Source organism: Choloepus didactylus, chromosome 22, assembly GCF_015220235.1.
Source record: "Choloepus didactylus isolate mChoDid1 chromosome 22, mChoDid1.pri, whole genome shotgun sequence".
In the NCBI taxonomy this organism is placed as follows: domain Eukaryota; kingdom Metazoa; phylum Chordata; class Mammalia; order Pilosa; family Megalonychidae; genus Choloepus; species Choloepus didactylus.
Genome location: NC_051328.1, coordinates 33365113 through 33380074, shown reverse-complemented (window position 1 = coordinate 33380074; position 14962 = coordinate 33365113). Strand labels below are relative to the sequence as shown.

At 44.5% G+C, this 14962-nt stretch overlaps 1 protein-coding gene across 1 annotated transcript in view; it reads right to left on the bottom strand.

The window, feature by feature from the left end:
* The window catches only part of VAT1L (vesicle amine transport 1 like), a 172623-nt gene extending 159803 nt beyond the window's left edge, over positions 1-12820 (bottom strand). Inside the window, exon 1 of the mRNA XM_037816254.1 lies at positions 12498-12820. Within this exon, the coding sequence (XP_037672182.1) occupies positions 12498-12730 (233 nt within the window). The 5' untranslated portion in view covers positions 12731-12820. The remainder of the gene's footprint in view (positions 1-12497) is intronic.
* Between the last annotated feature and the right edge of the window lie 2142 nt (positions 12821-14962).

Below are 14962 nucleotides of genomic sequence, written 5' to 3'. Positions count from 1 at the left end.
ATGGGGAAATTAAAGAGATCAAATAATCAAAACAGGGCAGATACTTGGAAGAAAAGAGGAGGGAAACAGGCAGATGAACTGCTAAAATACATGTAGGGTTGGAACATTGCTGAGGAAAGCCTGTGGGATACAGTAGTTCAGGGCTTTCTTGGTGTCTGTGGGAGGTCAGAGAACAGAGAATACTGGCAGAGATCTGGACATCAGGGAGAACATGAGCAAGTTCCAATGGGTGTTTTCACTAGCCAGCTCCACAGTGAGCATCAACGACCCCAGCACCTGTGGCAGCCTCTGCGCGCTCAGATAGGAGCCAAGCAGACCTGATGTGGGACCTCATCGAGAAAAGGAGCAATGGAAGATGTGCCCTTCTTTATTCTGCTGCTGACTGGCTGAGGATATGTTCACCAAAATATTTAAATATTTAACTCCAAAGCCACGATGGAGGCAAAGAAGCAGATGTTTGATTCATTTCAGATTTTTCCAGGACCGGAGTTTTTGTTTTTGTGTCTTTGTCTCAGCTGATAACTTAAAAATGCGGAGGACATTAGGCCCTGATCTTGGAAAATCTTGCTTATGAGTCTCTCTCCAGCCCCTCATCACTCTCTCTTATTTGGTTTGTTTAAGCACCAGTTTTATCTTAAGACTGTAAGAACAGAATGAAACAAATATGCTATGAAAGAAAAAAACACTCAGTGTCTAAAACAAGGACACCTTTTATGCAAATCTCAAATAGCCTCTCTCGTTTGAGAATACCCAGAATTGTCCTGCATGGCTCTCAGGATAGAGAAGCCACCGGTGCTCACTCAGTGGTGGGAAGAGTGTGTCATGGACCCTCAGGTTCCCCTCTTTCCACTGCTGGCCCCTGGCTCCTGACACAGGTCCCCACAGTATCCAGCCCCACGGCAACCATGAAATACATGAAGTTCTCAGGCACATCTTATGTTTTTCATAACCTGCAACTTTACCTATTATGCTGTTTTGCTCCACTGAGCTCCCCTTTATCTGTGACACACACAGTGGCGATGAGGGTGATAGAGCTTGAGATATAGTTTACAAATCTGTTATTGCTACAGTGTCTGAGAGGAAATATATTCAGATCATATGGCCAAATAGGTATTCAAAACACGCTTCAATAATATTTCAGACATGGAGCAAAATGTCCAAGGAGATAAATATTGAGAATCTAAATATCTAGAGCCAGATTTCAAAAGGAAAGCACTGCACAAATAGATCCAAAACAAACTCTCTTTGATGCGGGAGTGATCCGAGCTACTTCCTTCCTTCTTCTCCTAAAGGGAATTATCTCTGAGCCATGGTTGGCTAACAACCTTCTTGTGTGTATTGATGTCATGAGGAGGGGCGAACTGAAAAGATCAAAGTCCTGCTTGGCTGATGCACTTTGGAAAGAGCAAAGATTTACTCCTGGAAGACTAAAGAATAGATTTGAAAAGTGAGCAAAAATAGGCGCAAGAGACAAGAGCTATCAAGGGCAGGGTTTGAGAGAGTCTGGAGTAGTATGAGGAGAAAGGGGAGAGAGATTTTGTTTTGTTTGATAGTTTTTTTTTCAATATAATATGTTTATTAGAGAAGTTGTAGGTTTACAGAAAAATCATGCAGAAAAGACAGAGTCCCCATATACTTCTCCTATTATTAACACCTTGCATTAGTGTGATACCTTTGTTACAACTGATTAAAAAATATTATTACGATTGTACTCTTAACTATAGTCCATAAGTTACATTAGGGTTCTCTATGTTGTACAATTCTACATTGTTTTTTTTTTAATTTTTATTTTAGTAACATATATACAACCTAAACAGGGAAGTATGGAGGGAGGTACTGGGGGGTGTAGATGGGAAGAGAAAATTTTTTTAGAAGTTTTGCTCTGTGGCATGCCTAGATCCAGCTTTGGTGTTTTCCAAGGGACTCTAAATAGTTTGAAAATGTTTTTCAATTATTTTGAAAGTTAAATCTCTATTCAAGAGCGAACAGGCCCAGCTAAATTAAAGATACAAAAAAGGAAGAAAACTAAGAAGAGGAAAAGAAAAATGTTAAAAGATCAAAAGGAAGAAGTAGAATCTCCCACCAGTATTGCTGGCTGAGCGCAGAGATGAGGTTCAGGGCACTGTGGTGAATGGGGGAAAATTGCCTTTGTTATTTATCGCCTGTGAAGTAGCAGTCCTAGAGGTAGGGTGTCTCCTCCAGGATCAGACCAAGAAGGTCCTCAAGGATCTGAGACAGTCGATCCTGTTTCAGGACGGTGGGCACATCGATGACGGCATTACACACCCTTGGTTCAGATGCTTGGAGCCAGAGTTTATTATAATGTCCCCAACTGGAACAACTTTAGGGTGGTTAGCTGGGAGGATAAAGAGAATCCAATTACAAAATCATTCAGACCAACCATAGGAATGGTGGCTTAATAGCTCTCCATTAGCTGATTGAACTAGACACAGCATAGTTAAATGAAAAGCAATGGTTTCTGTCCCTAGACAAAGGGTGCATTTAAAAAAAAAAAAAAGAAAGTCTGTAACTTGAGGGATAGTCTATTTAAAGATGCAAGGGTATCTGTGTTGGGAGGAAGGGGAGAGGGCTATATATAGAGTGCAGCCTGAAGTCCTAATTGGAGTTCATGCAGGACTGAGGCCTGACTACTCCAGTGGAGCTGTCATGCTATGTATTTGTTTGCATGAACAGCAGAAATGCCTTCTGGGGGCAGGGGGGACGACAAAACCTCATCCTAAGTGAAGAGTAAGTTGAAGAAAACAAGCTTGGATGAAGAAGCTTGTGAAAGCACAAGAGGAAGGCTTGTTCCTAACTGCAGTATTCACCACCATTTAGATCCCTTTAGCTCCCAGGAACTGTGCCCAGGTCAGAGCAGAAAGAGGTGTGTGCAAAAAGAGTGAGAAGCTGGGCCTTAGAGAGAGACAAATCTTGACTCAAATCCCAACTTTCTCTCCTATTAGTTATATGGTCTTTAGCAAGATTCTTCATCTCTTTGATCCAGTTTCTTCAGCTGTAAAATGTCTGGTATTAGAGAAATCCTTAGAAGACACTCAGCATAGCACCATGGTACCCAGAAAGTACTCAATTACTCAATAAACACCACTATAATAATGGTAAATAATTAAAGATGAGAATATCATAATTAATCAAGCAGCATGAGGACTAAACACATAAGATGGCATATGCTGCTTTATAAATTGTACAGGGCAGGAAGGGTGCCACTGCCCAAGCAGGGAGCCAGACTTCATCTGGAACAGGTAGGAAATGGGGAACAAACACCGGGTAACTTCTGTGATAGCCACTTTGGCAGCAGGAACAGGGTGGGGGCAGGAGGAAAGGGTCTGACTCAGCAGGAGAACCAGAACTGTGTTTCTGAGCATACCTGCAATACTGCTAGGGAACCCCTGTGACTACCTGGGAGGATTAAAAGGATTGGGGCAGGGAGGTGAGGGTGGGGGCTGATACCACAAAGGGAGGTAGGGACAGAGACATGGAAATACTGTTGGTTTTAAAACACTGCTTTAACATGCGGGCTGGTAGGGCCTGGGGTCCCCAGACCCACGAGTGGCTCAGAAATGCTGTGTAAGTGCTCTTGGAATAACAAGTCATCAGAAGCAGCACAGTGGAGCCTCTGGGAGCCCTGGCACCAGCCCTCACCAGAGCCGATGTCAGCAAGGAGAAAATTACAGAGCATCATGAGAAGGCAGAGGCCCACAGTTCCCAGCCCAGGGAAAATAGTTATTAAACAGTTCAAAACAAAAAGTGAATTTCTGGTTTCAAGAGAACAGAAAACTGCCTGAAAGCATAAGCTCCTTTGGTATTCTTTCAAGTTCCCACTATAATATCTGCATTCTGGAGAGATTTAGGCTTCTTATGTGAGAAAGCAGAGAACATGGAGGGTTGCTGGAAGACACGCTAGCTTGGAATGGTCACTGTTGGTATGAGGAAGGTCACGTTTACTAGTTACATGGCAACTTCTGCAGAAATGTATACCTAATAGCTGGGGTAAAGTTGTTAATATATTTACTCATCCCTTAAACACTCATTGAGTGCCTACTTTTAACAAGAACCATGCTAATTGGTAATGAGAGAAAATCCCTGGCATTTACAAGATTAACAGATTTAAAAGATGATGGGCTTCTGTGGTGGACAATGACTGTGATTTCCTTCAGGAATTAAATTGGATCTTCATGTTGTGGAATGGTGGCACATCCTGCATGGAATACTTTTGATGTTAGGGTACTGGACCCTTTTGGGGGAGATACGTAGGATTAGGATCCATTCAGAAAACTTGGGAATAGGGGAACTTTTAAAAGTTCTTTTCTTTGCAACTCCCCACCCCCTTAATATTTATTGAGTATATACTTTACAACAGGAATTCATTCATTCATTAATACATTCATTCAACAAACATAAAATGTGCCAACGTCACTGCTAGGCTCTTCAGATGCACCAGTTCTTTTTATCCTCACAAAATGTTTATGCCATAGATCCTCTTATTATACCCATATGACAGATGTGCAAATTGAAGTTTCAAAAGGTTCAATGATTTGCCCAAGGTTTCTTAGGCTGGCAAAAGTCAGAGCCAGTATTTGAATCTGGGCCTGCTTCAGATTCAAACATTAACTTTTTTATAACAAACAAGCATAGTGCCTCCCATCCGGTTGGACATACAGTCAATGCTGTTAAAAAATGAATCATCATCATCCTTCACATTGAAGATAATTATCCACATTGACTCTGGGGATCACAGTCATTTAGAAAAGTCAGTAGTAAAAGGACCCAATCCTTTAGCTTGCCAAGGGAGTTCTCTTTGGGAAAGTGCTGTTTACCATGTTTCTGGCTGGAGGCTTGGCTGAGGGTTCTGGTGTCACGGAGAGAAAGAGATTGAGGATAGAATCTCACTGCATGGTCTCAACTAGAAAATGTCACATTGAAAGATGAAACAGCCCCTTTAACTGTAAAGCATCTATTTTTGTCTCCTGGGCCTTAAAATATAAAATTAACTCACTTTAATACTATGGCTCCAACCAAATTTCCATCTAAGATCCTACACAGAGGATTCAAACTAATTTGAGATTACACGCCTGCTGCCCTTTGCTATTACGAGTCTCTTCTTGCTTCTAATCAAACTTTTTCTTCCATGACAAATGCCAAGATGGCACAAAGGATACCTCCCAGGAACCAGAAGTGCCAGGAACTTGGGGGCAGGTGGTTGCTATTTTCCCAAGCTTGGGTGAGCTCTATTGTGAGCACTGAGTATCAAAGACGTGCTGAGGGTTGTGGGGCTGTTTGTTTGTTTGTTTGTTTTGTTTTGTTTTGTTTTATCCTTTTGAATGAGAGTGAACCTAATTCCAGGAGCTGGATTGTCCACCCATTCCCAGCCAGCAGTCAGAGAAATCCCTGTTGCCTCCCATATGTGGGTGTGCAGAGGGCTGGGTAGAGGGTAGCAATAAACCAGCCCAAATTCATTCCCAATGCTGGGGAAAAGATTCAAAAACCAGCATCCTACTCTGTACATCCAAAAGCAATTTGGTGGGAGAACCAGAAGACGGCAATTCAAATCCAGGTTCTGGCTTTTATAACCTGAGTGACTTAGGAAAGAAAATAATCTTTTGGGGAACCTGCTATAAACAAGGCACATTCAGGCTTTCAGACTCTCAACTAGTCTTCATAGCAATGCAGATATGGGCAAGTTGAAAGTGCTATTTGCTTAAGATCACTCAGCCACAGCATGGTAGAGTTAGGTCTGAACTCAGATCTGTTGTAACTTCCCACTATTTCCGATGAATCTCTGAGTCCCACTTTCCTCTCCTAGAAAATAAAAATGATAATTCCTGTGCTACCTACCTCACGGAGTGTTGAGGATCAGATGAAAGTTGATGTGGCTAATGAGCTTTGTCACCACAAAGATGCTGAAAGTGAAGGGTTGTGTGTGTGTGTGTGTGTGTGTGTGTGTGTGTGTGTGTGTGTTCATCAGCCATCATTCCCTTTGCTCATCATGAGCCACCTGCAGTTGGCTTCTGACTAGTGCTTATACAGATCATTAAGATCTGGCTGCTATTATGGGAACCTACTATGAGTCAGAAGTTCTATAAGTTTTCATCCTCATTCTATAGTAAAGCAAATAAGGCTTAGAGAGCAAAGCAACATCAAAACACATACAGTTAATAAGGGGCAAAGCAAAAATTGTAACCTGTGCCCGCCTGAAACCAAAGCACAGGCACTTTCTGAGGACTTCCTCCACCCCACCTTTACTAATTCCCTGGCTGACCAATCAATCATCTTCCGGCAGCCTTCCTGGATCGGAGGGTGGGGGGAGAAGGGCTGAGGGCACACACCAGTCCACCTCCATTTCTGCTCTTCCTTCAGTCATTCCCTCTTGATCTCAAGTTATTCTTAATTCCATGATTTTGACCCCCAAAAAGGAGGATATACTGACTACAAAAATGTAATCAGAATTATGACAACACTGCTGATTTTTAGCTAATTAAAACTGCCTCAATGGCATCCTTAAACTATTTTCAATCTGCTTCACTTTCATGTTACTGAAATTATTTTTTCTAGGATGAATCTTTTTCCATGTAAAATATAGCAAATTTTGATTTCTTGATCTCCCCCCCCTTCACTGTAAATTTCACCAATTATTGCCTCTGTCATTAGGGTTATTCTTGGGTGCAGTTACCCTTTTTTACCTACAGAATGGAAATATTGTGAGGAAGAGAAGGATATGTAGAGATACAAATTGAGGGAGAAAAGACAGAAAGGAGAGAGACACAGAAAGGCCATTTTAATTGAGAATGGGATCAAAATGTTCTCAGGAGGCAAGACGGCCAAGTATAAAGAATGGGTTCAAATGATGGGTGGGGTCAAAACATGCTTCTTTGTTCCTATGAGACATAAGAATCATTGATCTGGGTTTCCTTTCCCTCTTGAATTGCTGGAGAAGAAAGAAATCCATTCCATTATTGGATAAAGAGCAGTTTTCTTCACTCCCAGCCCTCACCAGGTAGGAAACAGTTAATGGAAAAATGCAAATTTGGGTGAATAAGAAAGACCCAGAATTAGCTTCTGCATCTTCTCATCAACAAATGGGGCTCAAATGTGATTCAGCAGAGTCAGCCTTTCCTGTCAAACCTCTGATATCTCCATCCAACAGAGTAGCTCAGAACTCTTTATTCCAACCTCAGAGCCAAAGTGTCTCCTGGCTTGGGTACTGGGGAAACTCAAAGCAATTTCTCAGTTTTATAAACATCTGTGTCACTTAGCCTCATGGTCTACGTTTGTTTTGTTTTGTTTTAAATAAATACAGGGAAGATCATGCTGACCATATTTCATTGGATCAGACTTATTCATGACAGTTTAATGCTCTATCATTTGGGACACCCTGCACTCAAGTTGTCAATTGAGGCCAAGAGGGTAGGGGAAGGAACTAGAATGTCTTGAGTGGATCCAAGGAGTGGTGATTGTTTTATTGGGCCAAGAGTCACAGTAATTCAATCCTACTTGGATTCTAAAAGCAAACCACACCTCAGAAATGGAAGGGGAGAGGACATGATACAGAAACACAGTGGCCACTTTTTGGGCAAGATGGCATTGAGCAATTTTGAATCTTAACAGTTGTATTTCATATCAGTCGTTATGTTTTTTGTGTGTTTGTCACTGTGTCTCTTTCTCTTTCTCTGCGACCAGCAGCAAGGAAGATTGGATTTTTCCCACTGTTCTTGCACTTGGTTGTTACAATTTTTTTTTATTTAAAAAGCTGAGGAAACTGGCATTCAGAGACATGTCATGATCATAAACAACCAAGTATTACTATAGTGAACTTGTTGAGTTGCCATTAGGATGAAATGAAACAATCAGTATATAGCAGGCAACTCAGTTCCTGGATCCTTAACTAGGCTCAGTAAATGCTAGTTCACTCCGCTATCTCCAATTTAGCCCTTTGTGACAAATTAGAATCCCACCAATCTGGTGGTTTTCTTGTACTGTGGCCTGTTCTTGGTCCATTTTCACACCAGCCAATGGAGCCATTTGGCTGGAACCATTTTTCATTCAGTTGGTCTCTTGCCAGCAGTTTCATGTGGTCTCTTGCTGTAAATCAGTCTGGGAAAATAAATGCCCCCAATCCATTAGTGCCTTTCTACCACATGCCAATTTGAGCCACAAACCAGACAAGGTTTGTTAATGGCCACTTAAATACATTCCTGGAGCCCAACCTGAAGACCCCCAGCCTCAAATCCTACTAGCCTCTGCCCAGGAGAAACCCCACTATGACAAGACTGGTGGCAGCATGGGCACAGACCTGACCCACAGTTAAGGGGCTACAAACTTGTGGTTTGTCTAGGACCATCCCAGTTTGCTGCTGGTGTCCCAGAGTACTTATTAATTAAAGAGTTCCAGTTTTAATGACAAATGATAAAGCATGTTTGTAGAAATCAAGAATAATAGTTTAGATATCAATAGCCAGCATTTATTGACCACTTGCTATGTGTCAGGCATCTTCAAAAAGGCCTTTTCACACTGTATCTCATTTAAACTTCATCATAACAGAGTGAAGGGCAGTGGTGTTATTGTCTCCATTTCACAGATCAGGAAACTGAAGTTTAAAGGCATCAAGCAACACGTTCAAGGTCATCCAATGAAGAGGATGATGTTTGTGTCCCACCCAGATCCCTTTTACTAGTCAATGCACTCATGACCCAGTTGCTCACTGTTTTGGTTGCTTGTGGCTCAGAGCTGTCCACTTCTCTGGAAAATTGACTTCAGTCAAACGAAAGCTGCCTCTGCTTAAGAAGTTCCATGCCCCAACTCAGGGCCATTCCACAGCCAATGACTGATTGACCAAGGGCCCCAGAAAGCTGCTTCCCCCTTTCATACACAATGGTACTGACTTTGCAATATACCACAACTCCCAATGTGATCCAACCGATACTACTCTTCCTTGCGTAGCTCCTTCCCTTGTCCTATCTTTCTTTCCTCCTTCACTCCCCTTCTCCTGAGAGCACCCCCTCAATAAACCACTTAAAAATGAATCTTGTCTCAGGCTGTGCTTCTAGGGAACTGGACTTATAACATCCAGTTAACAAGTAGCAGAGCTGGGGTTCATGTCTAGAAAGATCTGAATCTTAGCCACTAGGCAAATATGACATGGTATTCCCTATGTGATAAACGTGTTTAAAATAATGGTCTCCCAGTTGTCAGGTCATCAGGAAATATGTCATATAGGTAAAGATATCACAAAAATAATTACAACCACCACAATAACTACTATTTATTGTGTGCCAAAAATAGTCCAGGCTCTTTATTGCATCCAATCCTTTCAACCATACTGTGAGGTTCATCTTATTACCTCCTTTTTGCAGATGAGGCATGGAGAAGTTAGGGGACATGTCCACCAAATTCACACAGATAGGAAGTGGTGGAGTTTAGGTTCACATCCAGGTCTGTCTTTCTCCAAAGGCCATGTTCTTTTTCCACTTGGCCATTAAACTTCTTGCTGTATAAACTGTTCAATGAATGGTTGGTGAAATGGGTTCCCATCAAAGCTAATGTTCTTAAAACAATTTAGACAGAAGGCTCTGATATCCTTCCAGTGGTTCCTCTCTGACTGCCTTTTACCAATGCATCTCCACTTTGTGGAGAAAGCCATGTTATTCTGGGAATAGCCTGAGAATATTCCCTTTAGTGAGACAAAAGAAAAAGCTGATTTTTCATTGATGAAAGGAAAGAAAGCAAGCTTACATGCCAAAGCTTTTTCTTTTTTTTTTTTTTGTGGCTTTCCACAGAAAGAGACAAAATAGAATAAAAGGAAAACAGCACAGCTTTAAGGAAAGATAGACCAGGATTCAAATCCTAACTCTACTTATATGTGAATTTTTTTTTTTGGAAAATTACTCAACCTCTCCGAGCCTCAATTTGTTCTTTTGTAATATGGGAGCAATATCTATCTCACTGGGCCATAAATGAGAGGGGACAAATGAGAGAAAATATGTACTTCCGCTTGCCTAGTCTCTTTTATACCCGTAACATTTATAGAGTAACCAAGTTGGACCCTCCATTCCAGGTCTGAATAATACCAATTCACGTGGACTATGCTTTATTCCCAAGAAAAGAGCATATACTGTTAGATGACAAAATGTTTTCATTAAAAATAGAGAACAGATAAAAGGGGGACCTCATCAGGCAGACCATCAGCTGATTCATAAAAATACAGAATGAGTCATCCTGGCTCCAGAAGCTAACACTTGCAATCAATGGGCACCCTTGGCTAGCCAATCCCAGCCCAGGGAAGGCGGAAGGGCCCAGAAGGCAATCTTCACAATCCTATTCCAATCACCCTTCGCAAACCCGATTAACTCTGGTTCCAGCTTGGCAAAATGAAGATCAATCTGGGCCCTTTGAAATACTGTATTGCAAATATTCTCCCATGCTTGGTGGGCTTTCAAAACTGGGGTAGGGATTCCATAGTATTTGTGTGTGTGGGTGTGCAGTTCCACTGCAAAACAAACATGCTTGTATGTCTGACTGAAAAATCAATCTCCTGTCCCTCATCTTAACATTTATTATTTCAAAATGCTTCAGTTCTTACCAGCATTTATGCAGTTAGCATTAGGCTAGAGAACACAGACCTATTTGCACTGCAGACAATGCTCTTCTCTTTAAAAAGTGGCTTCAACATGTTCCCTGTCTGAATATATACTCTGACATAGAATCCTAGAACCCAATCTTCGATTTGAATGGAGGGTCATAAATTTTATCGCTGTATTTCAAGGGTGGGGGGTAGTTAAGGAAGGAAAGTTACCAGTACACTGATTTTGCAAGGCAGAAACTTCAACCAGCAAATGAAGCCAAATAATGATTCGGTAATCCCCCTCCAAGCGTCTTTCCTCAATCCATTTATTCAGCAATAACTTACTGGGAACTCACTGTAGGTCAAGTTTTGTGCTGGGCATTGGGGATTTACCAGGGAAAAGAGCAGGCATAAGCTCTGACCTCTTGGATCAACCAACTCGGTGCAGCAAGAGTTAAACAGAATCTGTATAGGATTCCCCTGTTTGCAAAAGCCTCTTTCCTTACCCAGAAATTGCTAGAGCAAAACCCCCAAATCATGTGTAGAGTCAAACATGGCTAGCTTCATATACGAAGAGCTAGCCAGAAATCAGTGCCCACTTCTCCCCCCAGCTGCCTTCCGGTCTGACAAATGAAACCTGCTTCTGCTCTCACGGTAGAGAAGGGGAGAGGAAGCTCCTTCACATTTTTCTTGCCTCTACGTCAGGTCCCAGACTCTGGATTTCCAGTCTAACCTGAGAGCTGTTGAGCTGGCAGTTGCTTCAGAGAGCAGTGTCTGTTGGCAGTTCTAAAATACGAAGGGATAGGCCCATCCCACTGTGATAAAATCAAGTTCCCCATAAGGTTACATCCCTGTCTGTACAGAGAACTGAGTGTTCCTCCCCGCCACAGCCTCACCAGGTTAGTCTTCCTCAGAACTTCAGGAAAAGGATCATATAATGCTGGCACCCAGGAGCTTAAACACTTCAGCTAGATATAGGTCTGGAGAAGTTCTCCCAGGCAGGGTAGAATGAAAGGGCACCTCGGAGAACCGAGCTCCTGAGATAGGAGCAGGACTTTGAGGACATTGATCAGTTTTTCCCCTTCAAGAAACACAGAAAATATTAGTAGGGGCTGGGGGCAAGGTTGGGGGCAGCCTCGGACTCACCCCTCACTAAGCTTTGATGCTTTCTCCCTAACCCCCTGCTCCCCTGTTGTTCCCTTCTCCATACCAGACCACAGGGAGGAAAGTGTGGAAGAAGAGGGAGGAAGGACGCATTTCCCCAGCCTTGAGCCCTGTCCCTAGCCCCAACAGGACAACAGCACAGAGGGTGAAAAGATCGAGTATCAAATCCCTGCCGTGCCGCCCTCACCAGCGGCTGGGTGATTTGGAACAAATAACTCACTCTCTCTGAGCCTCACTTGTAACGGGGGGATGATGATGGTACCTCACTTACTTGGTTCCGGGAAGTATTAAAATAAGATCGCCCCTGTAAAGCTCGAAAACCGTGGCTGGCACACTGGAAGCCTATGGTCATCGTTATTTTTTAACTGTGTTCTCGTCAAACCCGGTGCTGGCAGCGAAGCTGTCCCACCGGGCGGAGAGCTTGCATAGCGCGATCTTCCAGACCCGGAGCGCAGGCACTGCCATCGCCATCCCCACTAAGCGCTCCCATCTCCTCCGGTCACCCCTACGTACAGTTTGGGGAAGGGGAGCATCCTCCCCGAGCATCAGCCAGACGCGGGTTGACGGGAGACTCTGGGACCCTGGTGAGAGCGAGTAGGGGTGCTGGAGGCAGCTCTGCAGACCCGTGCGCTCCAAGAGCGCGGGCGCCCGCGGCGGCTCTACCCCAGCAGCTTCCGCTCCCAGACTCTCCCATGCCCTCCCCGGGAGCGCCGAGCGCGTAAAGAAAGAGAAAGCGAGAAAAGCGCGGATACTGGACCAGGCTTTGACGCGGATCTTGAGCTCGCCGTCCTGAGGCTCGGGCATGGCCTTCCTGGTGACCCGCAGCTTGTTGAGCCCCCCGAAGCCGGCCAGCACCACGGTGCGCATCTCTTGGGCGTCCCCGAGGCGGTGCGAGGCGCCGCCGCCGCCGCCCTCAGCCAACTCCTTGCTTGTCTCCTTCTCGATCATTTGCTCGGTCTCCTCCGCCTTCTCCACGCCTTCCTTGGCCATGGCGCGCGGGGACGCGGGGCGCACGGGCTGCGGCGGCTGCGGTGCGGGCTCTCGGGGCTCCGCTCCCGCGGGTTCCTCCTGTTGAATGTGGGATGCTGTGCTGTGCAATGGCTGCAGCCTCTGCAAGCGGCGCCGCGGTCCACAGCCTCCACCGTAATCCTCCGAAGAGCCGCGCCTTCCTCGGCCCCACCCAGCTCTCCACCCCTCTTCCCTGCCCAAGCGAAGCTCCTCCTCCACTTCCTGACCAGCATCAAACCAGACTCCTTATCGCAGCCCAAGAATCCGGACTTGCCCAAGATTCGTGAATAAAACACGCAGAGAGGCCTCCTTGTCCTCTCCTTTGGGCGCAGTACTTGGTTATATACGGCGCAGGCTCAGGAGCCTTGAAATGGACCGAGATGAACGTCTGGGCCGGGAGGATGCCTTCCCGCGTCAAGGTTGCCTCCTCTCTCACAGAGGTGCGGGGGCGGGCAGGCTAGCCAGGAAATGGGCTCTTTCCTAAACCGTCGGTCCTGGCTGGAAAGTCGAAGAGGTGCGGGAATTGGTGAACTAGAGATCCCACCGGCCCAGGAGAGGGCTAGGACCAGTCCAATACCAGGGTCTTTCCATCCCGGACCTCCAAGCTCCGCCAGTGTGCCCTTTACCCGGCATTGCCAGCAGCGTCCTTACTACGTCCAATTCTCACCGACACCACCATTTCACGCCACTAAAGAGGAATCATAAAAGGATCCTGTTCTTGCTGTGACCCCCCCCCCCCGAAGACCACATGTGTGCCTCCTCCCCAACACAGTCACACACATATGCACACACACACATGCACAGCAGTAACCGGCTTCTTGTGGGGGTTGGTTTGTTTGTTTTCAGGCCCTTTGGGGGTGGCGAGAAGACCTCACAGAACAACTTGGATCTTCTAGAAGAAACATAGAGGGTTATTTGTGGCAATTTAAGGAAAGGGATGTGGTTGAGAAGTGGCAGGTGTCTATTCTAGTAGCTGTTCAGCCACTGCCAGCCTTGGGATCTTGATGAACTCATTCAACCTCTCTGAGCCTCAGCTCCCTTGTCCATAAAATGGACACATGAATGTTTTTCATTTGCATTATGCCAGGTGCTGGGGTGTGTATGAGTTTCTGTGATACACGGTACTTTTACCTTTGAGGTGCTCAATCTTGGGGAGCATAGGGCATGGACAACAAAGAGAGACAGTGAATGGCATTAAGTTATTCCTCTCTGCTTCAAACACCCTGGCCTGGTATTCCTTATAAAAAGGGAATCATGTTCCCTCCTGCCACAGGGCTCTGTTCCTGCTGTCTGAACATGGAATGCATGTTCCTACTTCCTTCGTCTAGTGTTAATTACTTCACTTTCTGCTCAAGAGGCAGTTCTTTTGTTGAAGCCTCAACAACCCCAAGGCTGGGTGGGCATCCTTTATTGTGAATTCTCATGTCATTGTGTAACTAAACTCCCTTTTATATGACTGCCTGATAATATCTGTCATCCAGCTGTGAATTTCATGTGAGCAGGGGCCATTTCTGTTTCCCCAGGGCTTAGCACAGTAATTGAAACACAGTTGTATATGCTTGGAAAACATTTATTGAATGAATTAAGTCAGTGAATGCAGAGGCTATTTGGGAATCCAGAGGAGAGAGCTGTTAACTTGCCCAGGGGATTGGAGAAGGCCTTTTGGAGGAGCCAAAAAGCTTCTCCATTTGAGCCAGACCTTGAAGGATAAGCCACATTCTTCAGGCAGGAAAGGTCACAAGCACATTCAAGCAGGTAGAAAGGTAGCTGGTGACAGGGCCTTTGAGAAGATATTTGCTTGTTTCATGTGGCTGAGCATCTACTATGTTTAGCAATATTAAAGATGAGGTGAAAAGGCTTTCTTCTTTTTTTGTGGGGGCACAGGCTTGCACTATATCTCTCACTGATCTGCGTTCTTTCAGTAACTCTGTCTTTTGAAAATTGATACATTCAGAAATTTGCTCACTCAGATCTGCAGTTCTAGGCATATGTCAACAGTGGCCACTGCTGGTGAAACATAGTATTACAACTCAGCTCTATTAATTTGTATGTGGCCTGGGAAAGGGCATGTGTATGTGAGAAGAGTGCAGAAGGCTATAATCAGGAACCTCTCAAGATATTGATGATCAGAAGGTAGTATCACACAATAGAGATAAATTCTTTACATAAGAAAATATGAGAAACAATCTTAGTAGGATTTTAGGAAGGGTTTTC